Source organism: Silurus meridionalis, chromosome 7 (assembly GCF_014805685.1).
Source record: "Silurus meridionalis isolate SWU-2019-XX chromosome 7, ASM1480568v1, whole genome shotgun sequence".
In the NCBI taxonomy this organism is placed as follows: Eukaryota; Metazoa; Chordata; class Actinopteri; order Siluriformes; family Siluridae; genus Silurus; species Silurus meridionalis.
Genome location: NC_060890.1, coordinates 22,992,245 through 23,010,636, shown reverse-complemented (window position 1 = coordinate 23,010,636; position 18,392 = coordinate 22,992,245). Strand labels below are relative to the sequence as shown.

The 18,392-nt window shown below is 36.6% G+C and overlaps 1 protein-coding gene across 2 annotated transcripts; it reads left to right on the top strand.

Moving 5' to 3' along the window:
* The first annotated feature begins 1,577 nt into the window (after positions 1–1,577).
* On the top strand, positions 1,578–17,280 carry si:ch211-250n8.1. 2 transcript variants are annotated; one of them, XM_046854744.1, is made up of 16 exons: positions 1,578–1,879; positions 3,836–3,940; positions 5,012–5,087; positions 6,627–6,783; positions 6,865–6,910; positions 6,998–7,056; positions 7,754–7,789; positions 7,873–7,925; positions 8,119–8,251; positions 11,177–11,382; positions 11,472–11,517; positions 12,492–12,557; positions 13,295–13,354; positions 13,451–13,533; positions 13,648–13,730; positions 14,278–17,280. In XM_046854744.1, exons 1-16 carry the CDS (start codon positions 1,843–1,845, stop codon positions 14,310–14,312), a joined length of 1,281 nt encoding a protein of 426 aa, XP_046710700.1. In that variant the 5' UTR covers positions 1,578–1,842; the 3' UTR covers positions 14,313–17,280. The 2 variants fall into 2 exon arrangements, with proteins under 2 accessions (XP_046710700.1, XP_046710699.1); XM_046854743.1 differs by having other exon boundaries at positions 13,448–13,533.
* Positions 17,281–18,392: the final 1,112 nt, after the last annotated feature.

Genomic DNA, 18,392 nt, shown 5'->3' with positions numbered 1-18,392 from the left:
GGGAACCCATCCTCATCTGGCTTGCACCGAATGTCCATTTCTTACAGATATACGATGTTGCGGGGTACAGTGATGATGATCAGAAGCAAACTGTAGTCCTGAGTCAATGCAGCAGACTGGTGACATTAACTACAGTCCAATCCATCTGCAAAGCCCTGGTTCTTATGGAATTTTATGGAACCACCCAATGCGTTGAGACTTGGCTTTATTGACCCTGGTCACAATAAAACAGTTACTGAAGAAGAAGAAGAAGAAGAAGAAGAAGAAGAAGAAGAAGAAGAAGGTGATGACGATGATGATGATGATGAAGGTGATGATGAAGGTGATGATGAAGGTGATGATGATATGTTGGTGGTGATAGTCATGATTATAATTATCATGAACATGAAGAATATAAAAAGTGTTTTTGTGAAACCTCTGTCCATTTATTTATTTATTTATTTATTTATTTATTTATTTATTTATTTATTTATTCATATTCATTTATTCAAAATTTTTTATTAGCAGCAGACAGAGAGGGTCACACTTCAGATTATGGCTGAAAATTTGTGAATCACAAACCACCACTTAAATTGCTTGGAACATCCTGTTCCAGATTTAGTTCACTCATTTGCTATTCTAATAACCTCCACTCTTCTGGGAAGGCTTTCCACAAAATTTTGGAGTGTGGCTATTCAGAATTATGTTCATTCACCCGCAAAAGCATTAATCAGGTCATTGTTAAAAGTGTGTGAAAAAGCACTAAAATATATTGAGTGTATTATATGTGTGAGACGATTGTACGCTCAGGTATCCAATATTATAAATGCAAATAATCTAAATTCTCTAATATTATAAATTATTTAATTCTTTAATAAAAAGTCAAAATATTTGCGGTCTGGCCGACACTACAGAGCACCAAACACCAGCAAGGCCAGGCACAAGAAACGTTTCTTCCACCAGACAATCTACCTCATGAACAGTTAAATGCTCTCCCTCTTGTGCAATAAGAATATACATGGGTAACATTTTATTTATTTATTTTTCCTGAGCCATGAGGCACATTGGCCAGCGGCTTACTTGCTTTTTCCGTAGCAGTTTTGTTATAGGGTCAGGCTAACTCTTTGACACCCACTCTTTGCAGCCGGGCTTGAAACCATCCATGGCAAAGTACTTTATCTCCATTCCTGCAACTGGGCACCCATTGGGGGATGGGTTTAAGGGTGGCCTGGTATGGCTGGGATTTGAAACCACAACCCCCAGATCCCAGATCACTAGGTTGCCACCTCCCCCCAATATGTGCAATACCACTTTTTTTTTGTATAAAAAGTGTGCAGCTGGAAACTTCTGTCACCAAAAAAAAAAAGTGCTTATAAGTACTTATAAGTGCAAACATACTTGGCAATAAAGCTCTTTTTTAATCTGATAAGGGGCCTCAAAAATTATGTCCTCCAACCCCCACCTCTAAGTGATGTTCACATATATTTCGTATTGAATCTTTTCTGCAATCTAAGCCCAGGCACTAGATGTCGCCAAAAACAAATGTTTTTAAGGGAAGGGGTTTGCCTTGAACACTGGCGTGCGCGCACACACACACACACACACACACTAACACAAACACACATTAAACATCCTCAGCTTTATATTCTGCATAATTACCCTCTTCATATGAGCTCGGTCGCTTTAGCCTTTCTGAAAGCAGGACAGAATTTATTTATTTATATGTCCTTATTTATTGAAGCATGTCTCTGTTTGAATAAGCTCCAGATCCGGGAATGAAATGCCATCATATCCGCGCAGTGCGTTTGCGGAAATGTGCGTTCATGCGCTCATATTTTACAGGATATCAAAGAATTAAGCGCAATGCCGACTAAAGACCCGCTTATTGAGACACTGAAAGGTAAGATTTCATATTCTGATTCATAATTAGCCCTGATTCATTCATTATATAATTATAATAACAATAATAATAATAATTATTATTATTATTATTATTTTGTTGTTATTATTATTATTATTATTATTATTATTATATTGTCCCATGATATTAGGCCACTTATATCACAAATATTAAATACTGCACCACAAAGCTGGTCATGGGCATTATATGCACTATCAAGGGAATAAGGCTGTATTTGAGACGCAGCCATTCTCCAGGGTTAGCTCTAACTTTACATAATGTAAATAATTCTGTTCACACTTGTCCCAGTGTCAATATTTGTTCTTAATATTGTCAGTAATCAGGCTGACTAACAGAGCCGAACTCAAGACTGGAGCATCTACAATCTACAATTTATTTGCTATTGTACATCCTGTCTAATATTTCACATTTACGGATATATATATATATATATATATATATATATATATATATATATATATATATATATAGATTCAACTTTATTGTCATTGTGCAAGGTACATGTTCAGAGCTCATAAAATGCAGTTAGCATCTAACCAGAAGTGCATAAATGTCCTCTTTACAAAAGGCCACTTATTTACATGCTGTGCATATATTTACATATTTATCTGCACTTGTTAGTTTGCACAATTGCTACTATTTGCACCTTTAGTAGATGCAAAAACTGCATTTCAGTGCTGTGTACCTGCACTTTGCAATGACAATAAACTTGTGTCTGTCTATCTCTCATAAATTTCCTTCCTCCTCCTTTCCCTAAAACACCTAATACACCTTCAAATACTCTTCATCTTTTCCTCTCCATCAATTCACCTACACTTTCTACTACTGTTTTTACTCTCACCTTATCCTCGTCTTCCTCCTTCCCATACAAATACACCTACTACTACATACACTGCTCAGGCATAACATTATGACCAGTGAGTAAACAACACCAATTATATCTTCATCATGGCATCTGTAAGTGTGGGTATATTTATTAGGCAGCAAGTGAACATTTTGTAATCAAAGTTGATGTCAAAAGCAGGAAAAATGGGCGAGCGTAAGGATTTGAGCGAGTTTGACTAAGGCTAAATTGTGCCGTCTAGACGTCTGGGTCAGAGCATCTCTGTAGTTCAGTATCTATTAAAAGTGCTCCAAGGAAGGAAGGAACAGTGGTGAACTGGCGACAGGGTCGTGTGCGGCCGAGGCTCATTAATGCATGTGAGGAATGAAGGCTGGTTCATGTGGTCGAATCAGCAGATAAGCTCCTGACGCTCAAATTGCTGAAGTTAAAGCTGCTAATGTTTAATGGTTAAGGACTGTTTTGGCAGCAATAGAGGACCAACACAATATCAGGCGGTCATCCTCCATTTCCCTACACCATCTACTACTAGATTGCTCCTCTTTCTCCTACATCCTGCCTTCTCTTCCTTTTTTTTTTACCTCCTCCTCCTCCTTTCTTTACAACTACACTTTCTAATACTACATTTCCTTCTCCTTCTTACTATACCTAACACCTAATGCTAGTACTACATATACTCCTTTTTTTTCTCTTCCTCCTCCTCCTCCTCCTAGTACTACTACAAATTTTAATATTGCTATTATTACTAATACTGTTACTACTTCAACACTCCCTAGTGTTGCTGTTACTAACCAAATTATTCATTATAATTGTTAAATACAATTGTTGTTACTTTTATATAATTTATTTTAACAATATAGTAACAATCATACAGGGAAATTCCTTTAAACTTAAGGGGAAATAAAACACAAACACACTTTCCAAGGCCAAGTGCAGAAAGACCTCAACATCATGAAACATTCTCACACTGCAAAGTAGGCGTGGTCTATTATAGTTTTTATGTATTATCAAATTTAATTGATAATAAAAGCACTTTCTGGAAAACATCTAATTTCTCTATACATGTGCTTTATCATGCTGTGTGTGTTTTGCAGTGTGTATTTTGGAGCTGCAGGCTGAAAACACGGTGACTGACACGAGTCCTCACCTGGCTTCATGCTGTGAGCTGCTGGAGCTCATTCTGCGAAAAGGACTGCAGCGTGAGATTTCTTTTCCTTCATCATTAGAACTTTGTCATAAACACACACACACACACACACACACACACACACACACACACACACACACACACACACACACAAGCACTTAACTGTTTACTTTTAAACCAGGGACACAACTATGGCCGAATGTCTCGCAAGTTGCATTCAGAAATCTCTAGTGAATTTATCAGCTTTCCACCACGGTGCAGTGAAATTCTCGATTCTGATTGGTCAACAGGTGATGATTCAATGTTATATTCCAAAAATGGCTCTTCAGAAGAAATCATAATAGTTGCAACCTAGTGATTGAACTATGCAGCTATTTACCATTTGCATGAAACAACAAATTGTGTTATTGATTTAAAAGTCAAATATGTTTTGTGAGTCCAGACAAATTTTATTTGGTGGGAAAGGGGGTACAAGTGGCTCTTTTGCTAAAACAATAAGCGTTAATTGTTGTGACAAGTAAAGGAGAACATCTACAGTGCCAAAGAAATGAACGTAAGAAATAAGGGACCGACTACACAAAAAAATACGCTAACAAAGTATACAAGGGATGGCATAAAAACTTTTCTTCTCCAGTTAGGGGGCGCCACAGCGGATCATCCGCACGTTTGATTTGGCACATGTTTTACGCTGTTGATTGGTGTCTTTTATGATTGACAGGGGGCTTGACACACAAAACACTGACATAAAATACATATTCTATGTCTATAACATGAGGAGCGATTACATAACATTAAATGTAACTATAACTGGATAAAAAGCGATTATTTTATCAAATTGTGGGTTGGAAACGAGCTGCGCTATATGTGGAATAAAACCCCACCAGGAGGTCTGATTATCAGGAAACAATCAATACAATAACACACAATTTCTCTGTAACACACTTCCATTCTCATGCAGCACGTTGTATACATACAGTACATGTCTATCAAGACCTAAATCTATGTTCTTATTGCATTTAAATTAGCTTTCTTTCTTTCTTTCCTTCCTTCCTTCCTTCCTTCCTTCCTTCCTTCCTTCCTTCCTTCCTTCCTCCCTCCCTCCCTCCCTCCCTCCCTTCTGAAGAACCGGTGCTGAGTTTGACACACAGAGACTATTGGTCTTGTTTCGAGCAGTTAGTTCAACTGGACACATGTGGAAGGTCAGTCCTTATCTCACAATGCATTTTATATACTGTATATACAAATATCAGAAACACTTGACGGGAGGCAATTCAACACTTTAGATAGGATTCTATAAAACTGGAAACCCTGAAGGAAACCAAAAGGAGAGCAGGCCATGCTTCCTAACTGAACTCAGGATTAAACCAACAACATTGTCTGCTGTACTTTATTGGCGCCCTAAAAAAAATGTTTCTACTGGATAACCATTTGTTTTGATTGTTCTTACAGCAAATATGAACAAACTAGATCCCGTGGACCAAAGTCAGCCCATGGCAACTTTTAATTTTGCTCACCGTGCAATATATAAGAAGAGAATGGAGGGAAAAACACTGGTATATTAAGATGTACTTGGATTGTAATTAATATAAATGGGCAACTATAAAGTTTAAGGACTGCAATTTACATGAAGTTCTGCATTTAAACACCTACCACTGAACATTAGGAGTGTCTCAAGGTTTCTTCCGCATACTATACCGTCTCTTTTTTTTTTTGCGAGTGTCACCACTGGTTTGCTCATTTGGGATAAACTTATAAGGGGAAAAAAACTTATAAGCACTAAAATATATAAAATCATATTTTATAACTTATTTATCTCTGTAAAGCTGCTTTGGGACAATACATTGTTAAATACACAATTTAATATATTAAATGAATATACAAGTAATATATGTTTATTTATAATTTCATATTTAATATTATATATTTAGTTTTATTTTAAAGCGGCAACAAAAATAAATAAAATGGAAAGTATAGAATAGTATAGAAAAGTGAATTTGAATTAGATTAATTTTCAAAACTGTAAAAGAAAATAATTAAAAAGCTTTACGCCACTCTTTAGAGGGACTGATATCACAAGCAAAAGGCAGCATTGCTTATAGACTGAATGGCTGTATTGGGCATTGAGCTCTTTAAACTGTACTATAATAGGATTGTTTCTGTATTTATATTGTACTATGTATAAGTTTAATTGAACTAGAAAACTTTGAAAATAAAACTCTTAGTTAAGCAAATTGCAGAGTAATTGCTTCTATGTATTTATTAATTTCTGAATATTATGAATTCATAAATGAGGGATACTATGTACACTTTCATTCTAATATAATACAGTTTGATATAATATAATTTTACTTTTGGACCACAGGCTTCGTAGGCCCTTCGTAGGAAAAAGGTTTGGGTATCTTTGGTTTGGAGTTTAAGCATGTTTTATTTCCCTTTGGTAAAAAGATAAGTTTAGATAAATGTAAGTTCAAAATGTGCTAGGTTTTTGACATTGTGATTGAGATGGATGGTGATTGAGGCAAAGACACAACTGTCATAACGTTGCTGTAAAAATAAACCGCATCACGCAGATTGTAGAACATTGTTTTCAATAAACATCATCAGTGATGCTTTGTGGCTCATGTGTAGATTAATAGGGTTGTACCAGGATAGCCAATGGCAGCTGATTATCATGATTAATCATCTACTTCATTAATTTTATTTTATTTTATTTTATATCCCACTGTTGTTCCGGAAAGGCTGACCGCTGTCTCTTTAGCTGTGCAGCAGACCACAGCATGTCCCAAACTCCTCAGTGCTCAGGGCCGGGGACGCTATTTCATCCGTCTAATGCTGAGCAGGAGAACTCTTGGAAATATAGTCACCCATCTACTACACACATCCAGCATCATAGAGGTCAGTAAATTCATTACTATTTTACTTTCATTGGATCAGTTTATACAGAAGACATTTTTTCATTAATCTGCCTGTTTGCAGTGGTACAGTCCTGACATTTCTGTGTTGAGGAATGAAGAATTCGTAGGTGAGGCTTCACTAATAAACCTGTATTTGATGTACATATAGGCATTTAACACTGACACGTTTATTCTGTGGGTTTTTAATCATTTAGAGCCTTTCCTGTCTCTGTGTCTGGTTCTCTCTGAAATGGAGTTTAAGCTCAACATGCAGGTAAGTATCTGCTCTGAACGTATACATATGTATTTCCTCCTCTCTTAATATGATATGCCATTATACATGACCAACCATCCATAATACATTTAAAGCATCTGCCAATTTAATAGAATACAATTTGAAGCTGATGAAATATTGTGTACTTACCGTAATAGGCCATGCCTCATTAACTGTAACTGGGCACTGATAGCAAAGAGCCACACCTCCTTCACTTAGACTGAAACCAATAAGCCACACCTCCTTTACAAAGACTGATAGCAAAGAGCCACACCTCCTTCACTTAGACTGAAACCAATAAGCCACACCTCCTTTACAAAGACTGATAGCAAAGAGCCACACCTTCTTCACTCAGACCGATAGCAATGAGCCACACCTTCTTTCATAAGACTGATAGCAAAGAGCCACACCTTCTTCAATGCAACAGACACCACATAGACCACACCTTCATTTTCTAGCCACTCCTTATTTACTGAAACTGTTTAATATAAGGCCACACCTCCTTCATTAAAAATGACAGCAAAGAGGCCACTCTTCTTTTCTTCACCCGGACAGACAACACAGACATCACACTTCATTCTGTGACAAACAGCAAATGGGACCATGCCTCCCATAAATATAGTTAATATTACATAAACTCATACTCTCATTGTCTACGGTCCCACTTTAACCCCCATGTCCACATCCTCCACTTCAGAACTGCAGCTTTCTGGATGAGAGTTGGCTGCTCCCTGTAAGTCTGAAGCTTCACAACTTGCATAATTATCACTGAGTGCATGTGATAATGCATGATCAAAGCCTACTCGTGTGTTATAGGTGTGTGAAACGTATGAGGCCGTGCCTTGTCGCGAGCTGGGGATGGTTCTCAGGTTAGCATGCCTACATCTGCATGCGACACACTCACAGCTTTTACACTGAGGATTTCTGCGCATGCTTCTGCGCACTTGCTGTACACACACCTTTCTGCTTGTATCTGCTGACACAGGGCTAACATTATATGTTCTTTGTTCTGCTGTAAGCCTTGTTTATCTACCTTCCTCATGATTCCTCGGTCTCTCTCAGATATCTGGACAGGCGTGTGTTTGTGTTGGAGCTGCTCCAAGGCGGTGTGGCTCAGGCTGAGATGTTTGCAGAGCCTGGAGACATCATCGACGAAATCAATGGCATTTCGCTGAGAAATTCCAACAATGGACAGGTTTTGGAATTTAGCCTCATATATACTATTTAATGTGTGGTGCTCATATTCTGTGGTGGACAAAGTACACAAAACGTACTTGAGTTACTGTAGGTAAAATATGACTCCATTAAAAGTAAAAGTGCCCCCTCAGTTTATGTGAAAAGACTCTAATGTAGCGCAACGATCCATTAATAGAATGATATTAATGAGTAAAACACTGATTGATATACATTAAAATGATCATGAGCCCAAAACCTTCTTTGCAACTACTAAAAAAATGGTGCAAATGAGGTCTCGGGTGTTGTGGCGAGTTCGAATCAGGAGATTCTTCCATCATTTATTCCTCTCAAAATGTTCTGCCCTCTGTTGATCTGACGCTGAACTGCATGTTGGTGCAAAATAGATACCAAACGACAATCAAAACAAGTTCAAAACAGGAACAAACAGAAATAAAATGGAACGACTGATTTTTGCAAAAAGTAATTGAGTAAAAATGTAAGATATTCAAATTTAAAATGTAGTGAAGTTCAATTAAAAGTCTCCCCAAATGGAAATACTTCAGTGAAGTACAGATACACAAAAAAGCTACTTAAGTACAGAAACGAATTACATCTACTATGTTAATGTCCACCACTGTTCATATTTTTACCATATCTTCACCAATGTGTACTGTAAATACTTAAGTGAGTGGCTTCAGTTATTTGTTATGTGAAGCCAAATGTGTTCATTGTTCAAAGCCACTTCGTGTTGTGTGAAGGCAGGGTTTGTGCTTTTGTTTGCACTAGAACTGAGCAACGCAAGGAATTTGTGTGATTGAGGTGTAAACGCCTTGAACTTGTTTAGTTGCTTAGAAAAGCACAAATTATGCTAAAATACTGACCCATCATAGTTTTTAATCTGGTTTTATTATATTTATACATTAATTCACTTTGAAACAGGTTTGTTCCTGTTATCACTTGCATTATAGCAGCTATAAACGTCATTCCCTAACCAGCCTCTCTCTTTCCTTTCTCAGATTCTCATTACTGAGAAACCTGAAAGCACAAACTCTTATCTTCTTTTCTTCTTTTAACCTATGTTTGAAAACCAAGTAACAGCTTTCTCTATGACATTTTCATTGAAAAATCCCCGTTAAGATGAATAACAGCTTTACACACTCTCTAAATCCGAACAGTTCGTTTCTCTAAACATTCAGCTGAAATACTTTGCCGTGCCTCTTGTAAAATTTCCGAAATTATTCTTCACTAGAGATTTCTTTCTGACCTTGCAATCCAGTTAATCCCAGAGCAGTTCAATAGGATTTAGGTGCAGTAACTGGGCAGGCCATTTCATGATAAATATCATTCCAGACGACTGTTTGCTCTCTAAACAACACTTACAGTATTTGGACATACGTTTCTGTAAAGCTGTGAAGTCGGTCCCAATTTCTATTGTATAGTTGTGTGTATATATATATACAGTAAGGAAAATAAGTATTTGAACACGCTATTTTGCAAGTTCTCCCACTTAGAAATCATGGAGGGGTCTGAACTTTGTCATCGTAGGTGCATGTCCACTGTGAGAGACATAATCTAAAAAAAAAATTCCAGAAATCACAATATATGATTTTTAACCTATTTATTTGTATGATACAGCTGCAAATAAGTATTTGAACACCTGTCTATCAGCTAGAATTCTGACCCTCAAAGACCTGTTAGTCTGCCTTTAAAATGTCCACCTCCACTACATTTATTATCCTAAATTAGATGCACCTGTTTGAGGTCGTTAGCTGCATAAAGACACCTGTCCACCCCATACAATCAGTAAGAATCCAACTACTAACATGGCCAAGACCAAAGAGCTGTCCAAAGACAATAGAGACAAAATTGTACACCTCCACAAGGCTGGAAAGGGCTATGTGGAAATTGCCAAGCAGCTTGGTGAAAAAAGGTCCACTGTTGGAGCAATCATTAGAAAATGGAAGAAGCTAAACATGACTGTCAATCTCCCTCGGACTGGGGCTCCATGCAAGATCTTACCTCGTGGGGTCTCAATGATCCTAAGGAAGGTGAGAAATCAGCCCAGAACTAAACGGGAGGAGCTGGTCAATGACCTGAAAAGAGCTGTATCAAGGTTCTGGCATGGCCTAGCCAGTCTCCAGACCTAAACCCAATAGAGAATCTTCGGAGGGAGCTCAAACTCCGTGTTTCTCAGCGACAGGCCAGAAACCTGACTGATCTAGAGGAGATCTGTGTGGAGGAGTGGGCCAAAATCCCTCCTGCAGTGTGTGCAAACCTGGTGAAAAACTACAGGAAACGTTTGACCTCTGTAATTGCAAACAAAGGCTACTGTACCAAATATTAACATTGACTTTCTCAGGTGTTCAAATACTTATTTGCAGCTGTATCATACAAATAAACAGTTAAAAAAAAATCATATATTGTGATTTCTGGATTTTTTTTTTAGATTATGTCTCTCACAGTGGACATGCACCTACGATGACAATTTCAGACCCTCCATGATTTCTAAGTGGGAGAACTTGCAAAATAGCAGGGTGTTCAAATACTTATTTTCCTCACTGTGTGTATATATATATATATATATCAGTTTACTTTTTTAAACTGTATGCATCTTTTTTTTGGTTGGACAAATAAAAACTAGATGACCGTCACCACCAACAACTTTTTTTCTTTTCTTTTTTAAGTGTTTTTGTAAATTGTGGCATAAAGTAACCTTAATGTTTTTCACCCACCTGCAGGTTGCACTGTAGTAAATGGATAAATAACTCCATTTTAATTTGGCATAAATAATTAAGCAGAGAAAGATTATTAAAAATAATAAGGGAAAATGTGGAAAAAGCCAGTCGGCCATTTCATGACATGGTTTTGTAACCGTGTGACTTGTAATGACGCAGGTTTTATTGTAATTTCTAATCAACTCTCACCTATTGTGTGTTGTGTAAAGGCAGGTGTGGTGCTGTCCAGATTAAAAGGACAGCCTCTGACCCTGCGCCTGTTACGCTGGAGAGGTGAGAACGGGTCGGTGTATCGCCCCCTGGTGCTGCTTTTACGCCAGCTGAAACGGGAAAATCCCTCTCTGAAATTCGGCTCGCCTCTTCCCAAACTCTCGGTGCAGCATGACAGCCAGAGCCAGTGTGTCAAAGAGGGACGGTGAGAAGCTCCAGCGTTTCTCTGTAATATGCTCATTGTAATGAAAGCGTCTGAGTGAATACGAATCATCTGCTATTATTCTGTAACAGGATCCTGTATGCAGTGCAGCTGTTGGGAAGAACAAATATAGGAATGGTACGGGAAATATTAACTCTACGCTCATAATTTAATAAGTATGAATTCAGAGCCACTATAGAATTTATACACTTAGGGCTGTATTATACTGAATGCTCTGCGTAAGAACCATTTTCATGGCTTTCTAGATTAGCAGAAGTTGCGATCTTCAGTAGCAACATCAGATACACCATCTACTCAACATATTTACTGTATGGGCAAAAGTTTGTGGACACCTGACTATACGATTTGTGTGTGCTCTTTCAACATTCCACATTTAGTCCCAATTTGTTCCACTAGATTTTGGAGGATGGTGAATCGTGCTCCTTTTGGTACTTGTTCATCAGTCACTGATGTAGGTGAGGTGAGGAGGGTGCATTAGCATTCCAATTCATCCTGAAGTTGTTTAATATGTATGAAGTTCTTTTGGAGGCCACTCAATATCTTCCACACCAACCCATGTAAAGCATATCTTCATGGAGCTGGCTTTGTGCCCAAGGGCACTGTCATGCTGGAACAAGATTTGATCTCCTAGTTCAAGTGGGGGACAATTTCATGCTACCGCATCCAAAGACATCCTGTACAATTGTGTGTTTTCAACAGTTTGAGGAAGAAGCACATGTGGCTGAAAAACCTTGGTGTCCCAATACTTTTGTCCAAGTTTATTTTATAATAGCATCCACACTCCCCCAAGCCTTAAAGCGAAGCAAAAACATAATAGATAAAGCAGATTTTCTTCGCTCAACCTGATATTGCATAACATGAAAAATATTGATTTCTTATCTGAACACGATTCTAGCGTGTGTGTGTGTGTGTGTGTGTGTGTGTGTGTGTGTGTGTGTGTGTGTGTGTTGTGTGTTAGTCTCACATAGCTTTCAAACTGCACTTCTAAGTCTAAGTGCTGAATAGCTGAATTTATTTATTAAACCCTCTCCCATAATTCAAATACGACTTTTAGTTTATGAAGTGTGAAATGTTTCTTGTTTTTCTGTCAGTATGGAGGAAAGGAGGTTCTGCAGTATGTCATACCCACTGTGCTGCAAAGGAGGCAGAGCAGAAAGGTACGAATACACCAATACATCATTCCAAATGAAGCATTACACACAATATGACCATGATATTAATAAGCATCAGAATCAGAAAAGAAAGTCTGCTGGATTGCGGAAAAAAAATTGAAATGAATTGAAAACCGAGCCATATTTTCATGTGTATTTTTCCTATTGTCAATGCCTTCATATTATTATTATTATTATTATTATTATTATTATTATTATTATTATTCCAAAATAGCATAAATTCTGAAAACTCTTCTACAAGTAGCCATGTCAATTAAATTCATGTGTATTTGTAGAGTTCTTTTGAACAATGCACATTGTCTCAAAACAGGTTTACAGAAATATAGTGGTTATTATATAGTATAATAGAAGTTTACTGCCTTCAAGTTTGTACCTTATAATTGTATGTTTACCCCTAATAAGTGAGCCTGTGGCAAGGAAAAACCCCTTGAGATGGCATGAGGAAGAAAACTTTTGAAAATAAAATAAAAAGGTGTGCAGTGCATAAAGTGGTAAATCAGTGATTTAGGCTCTGGGTTACTGATAAGAAGGTCAGGAGTTCAAACCCCAGCATCGCCAAGCTGCCACTTTTGGGCCCTTGAGCGAAGCCCTTCACTGCCTGTGATTCAGGGACACTGTATAAAGGCTGACCTTGCGCTCTGACCCCGGCATTCTAGAAAGAATTTTACTATGCTGTAATATACATGTGACAAGTTTAAAGCCTTTCGCTTCGATTTTCCCAGGACGTGTTGTTGGACGTGAAGGAAACACACCTGACCTGCACTGACAAATCCAATAAACAGGTTTGGAGCCGTTGTTTAATGCGATAAATAAACATGTTTATTTTTTATATAAATACCAATAATACTAAGAAGAAACTCTTTAATTTTATACAGCAGCTGTTCCAGCACCACTTTCCCGAGATTTCATGTGTGGGGAGATTCAGCCAGCCGGATTTCACCATCTTTGCTTTCTGTGTGGGGTAGGCATCTAAATCATTACATACCTATATGAACTTAAACTTGATTAGCTTGGTCGATATTAACACTGACATTAACGATATTAACACTTTTGATCATTTTTTGTCCTGTTTCAGAGATAATCCAGATACGGGTTTCTGCTGTGTGGTTCTAAAGGCGGCATCCAGCGCCGAGTGTGAAGAGATCGTCCACCGCATTGGTGAGAACCCAAAGCTCACCAATACCTTAACCATTATTAACCCTCTGGTAATTATATATCGAAGGCAGGTAGCCAGGTCTTGTTTGGGTTTCAAATTTCATTTCTGCATTAGTGCATTCAAAATGCATTGCATTATTGTGCTTTTATTGCACTGTAGTGATGTTTATTTAATACAAACTATAAGCAACTATTTTCAAGGACACTCCACAGCATTAAACCCATAAATCCTATAGATGTTTCTTAATTAATGCAAAATTGTTTGCAAACTACTCTTGCATACGAAGAATATAGTTTGCTGCTATAGGACAGGACTGAACTCCACATCATGCCACCATTATATTATATGCTATTATATTAGTTTCCAGTATCTCTCTAATGTTATCTAAAACATACAGCATCAGATCAACACTAATGAAGCAAGATTTGGACATCAGACATGTCCTGGCTAATAGACGACAGTTAGTAAAGATTAGTACAGATTTCACATTGTTTAATCTGTATTCATTCCTCTGTTCATGAGCTCTACTGTTCCTTTTCATTCCCACAGCTACAGGGTTTAAAAGCACTGAATGGTTCGTCTGAGGAGACTACAAAAGCTACATGGACAATACCAAAAGGTTTTTACAGGCGTTTATGAGGAAATCATGCTTTCTTCTTTATAAACTGCGCTTATCAGCAAAGCACACGGGTATACTGGGATTCACACTCGTGTTCTGCGAGTGTCATTTCATTATTTTTACATTGTTAATTTCACAAATAAGCCTGAAGGATTGTTATCAATTCTAATTAACGCAACGCAATTTACAGTTAACGCAAATTAATTTTAACGCAACTAATTTTATTAAAGCAGCACGCATTTCCGTTTGACGATTTTTATTAGAAATATTAAAAAAATATATAAAAGAGGCAAAATTAAAATCGTTAATGCAACACACGTTTGCTGTCCTGATGATTTACGTCATTTAAACACTATAATTACTTTAAAACATTTACAAGAATATTTTGTCGTCATGCTCCAACATAGAGTTTCACTAATAATTAACATACATTTGCATAAAGCATCCGTATTTATTTATGCGCATGTTGATTAGAGTCTAAAACACAAATTCAAGGTACAATTTAAAAAAGCCACATGTTGAGTTTAACTATCTTTGATATTTTATAAAGCTTATAGTAGCTGCTTGTTGAGGAGTTCATGTTGGATTTCACCTTGAACAAATTGCAGGGTTGTTTCTTTCTGTAAAAAAAAAAAAAAAAAAAATGCAAGGTGAAGCAAATTGGGTAAATCAACTTTTTATTGCTTCTAATGATAATAGCAGATTGATAATCATGCTTAAAAAACTCAATATCAAATATAATACAACAGTGTTTTGACATTTTTTGTTTAAAAAATACACAGATATTTTGTTCAATTATGAAGATTTGAAGCATCTAGAATATACAATTAATTACATATTTAATAATTTAATGATATGCGCATAAATTAAATATACAAACATTAAAAAACAAGCATTTGACCTTCTAGTAAAGCCACAGTAAATTAACTGTTGTGGTAACCAAATGCTATAAAAGGAGAATGGAACAGAACTCAGCAGTTTTAAAAAGGAAAAAATATACGTTGGTGTACAAACGCTTAAGCATTCGCTAAAAACCACAACAGTAATTAAAAATGTAATCGTTTGCTGCTGCTGTTATTTGCTGCTTGCAGATTTAGTGTTTGTCCGCACCGTTTTAATTGAATCCATCAAAATGTCGTAAACGAGCCGATCCCGCAACCTGATGCTCGCGAGTCACGACAGAACGGATCCAGTGCGACTGGCCCGAAGTTACAAACAAACAGTTTTATGCAATGCTAACCTGTAACTTGAGCAGCCCAACTAATCGATAACGACATTCATTGACAACAAATATTATTATCAGTTATTTTGATATATACAAACCATATGGCTTCATGGAGCTGGCTTTGTGCACAGAGGCACTGTCATGCTGGAACAGGTTTGGGTTTCTAAATGCTACTGCATCCAAACACATCCTATACAATTGTGTGAATCCAACTTTGTGTGAACAGTCTGAGGAAGAACCACATATGGCTGGAAATATAAGGTGTTCCAAGGTACTTTTTTTCCATACTTTATATGCACTCAGGAGCCACTTCATTTGTTGATAATTTGTGAACAATGATCATTGATGAACACTTTCTGATTTTGGTGGTGGAATTATTAAAGCACAAATATATGAATACACATAAAAGATATTCCTTACCATGCTCACTCATGAAAATGAACACTTGTAAATATGTAAAGAGATTTTAATTTGACCTTCTCCTCTGCACTTTATTAGGAACGCCTGTAGACCTGCACATCATGCAGTTGTCTAATCAGCCAATCAGCACCACAATGCAATAAAAAAACATGCAGATATAAGTCTTGCTTTTTTCCCTGTTGAGGAAAGCGGTAGATCAGAGGTTTAGATGGCCTTCATTTCAGAAGGTTGTGAGTTTAAATCCCTGCACTGCCCAGCTGCCAATGCTGTGCCCTTTAGCGAGGCCTTTAATCCTCACGTGCTCAGTTGTATAAATGAGATAATTGTAGGAGGAGACTACAAAAGCAACATGAACAATACTAAAATGTTTTAACAGGCTTTTATGAAAAAACTCCGGCTTAACTCAACTAAACTACATTTATCTGCAAAGCGCACCAGCACTTTTTAGATTAAAGGTGGAACATTTAATCATTTTTGCAAAGTTTCTGTCATTTTCCTGAATAAAGCTGAAGGTTGGCAGTTGGTCAAGCAGTTAAACACATGAACATGATGAAAAGGACTTGTGGCTTTGCATGGTTAAGCAACACACAGCTGTTATCGTTCAGGGTGTACTCACTTTCTAGCCCAAACAACCTTGCCACAATCAAAATCCTCCCATTTTTATGTTTGAAATGAACAATTGTTCTGCTGTTGCATGATTGGCTAATCAGATGTACAGGTATTTCTAATGAAATGGATGGAATGTGCATTTCCATAGTTTTTATTTGTAGTACCACAATATATAGAATATGCATAATTGTAATAATTTCTGTAATCTTGTAGTACTCTGGAAATGGCTTGTAAATGTAACTTTTGTTTGAAAAAGTGTACTAAAAAAGGAAAAATGTCTGAATAACTCAAATGTTTTTTATTACATCCTAAATGTCATAATGAAACACCAGATGAAACGTGAAATAAGATAAGCTAAAGGACAAAACAAGTCGGTATGTTTGACTACAATGATGTTTTCATGGCTTAATTTAACTTTTTGGATTTACTTCAACAAATGCAATTGTCACAGAACAGAATTATTTTATGAATAAATTAGTTCTAACACATTTTAAACCCTGTTATGAAGGTTAACAAAAACATTAATTGATTTATGTATTTATCTTTAGTACGAAACTATATTTTATATAGAGAGATAATGGTGCAGATTAACAGCACATAGAAAATGTAAAACTACAAATATGATATGATATTGACAACATGAGTGTGGATAATATTTCATGTTAATAAATGCTCATGACTCAAACATGGTGAATTGTTGTTTTAAACACACAGATGAAGCATGACAAATGGAATGAATGAGGGCGAGTCAGCTGAAAATAGCATAAAAGAAATGAGAAAAATGGTATATTTAATTTGTAGCTCAGATACAAAACATGGACAGGTTTACAGTGCTTGTCAAAATGCCTAGTATTTTATAATGTTTGAGAGACACATGCATGTTCTTCAAAAGGTATGTGAATTTATTTTATTTTATTTTATTTTTTTTTATGTTTGAGAACTGTGAGCTGTGTGAGATCCTGGACTAGACACTGGCTGGAAGGTATATTGTTGATTTAATTTAAAATATATGTCTCAGGAATGTTTTGATATATACTTTTTGAGAAGATAGATAGATAGATAGATAGATAGATAGATAGATAGATAGATAGATAGATAGATAGATAGATAGATAGATATGTGTGTGTGTGTGTGTGTGTGTGTGTGTGTGTGTGCATTTAAAAAAAAAAAAAAATAGTACACGTATAAATACTGAAATGTGTACTGAATGCAATTCTTTTTACGTGTGGAGTTAAAATCTGACTTCCCTCAGGAACGTATTAAGTGGAGGACAGCCATTTTGGTTAGTCTCAGCCTTGCCCTTATTATTATTAAGCTTGAATAAACATACACAACAATGTCAGGGGTATAAAAAAACTAGAGTTAGCGCAGTGTCACTGTGGCAACTCACTCCGTAAGGGAAATAAGATTTGTTTCGCGCATGCATGAAAATGTTAACAAATCCATAGCACTAGCGTTAGCCGCTAACCAGGAAGTGGCTAGTGGCTAGGGATATGGATTCTTTAGCGTTGCATGTTCAGCTGCAAACTCCTGACAGTTCTGCATATCAAGGGTGTGAATGAATGGAGACATATTTGTTAAAGTATGCTGAAAATAGTTGAACAGTTAAATAGATCATATCTTTAGAATCTAAAATATCAAATGTACAACACACACTTACATACATATCTGTATTACCCAAATGAGGGCTAACAAATGTAAACTATTTAATAAATGTTTTCCATTTATTTAATTTTATTTATTCAATTTAATTAGTGCCAATTTAATCGATTACTATGTTTAATTAACATA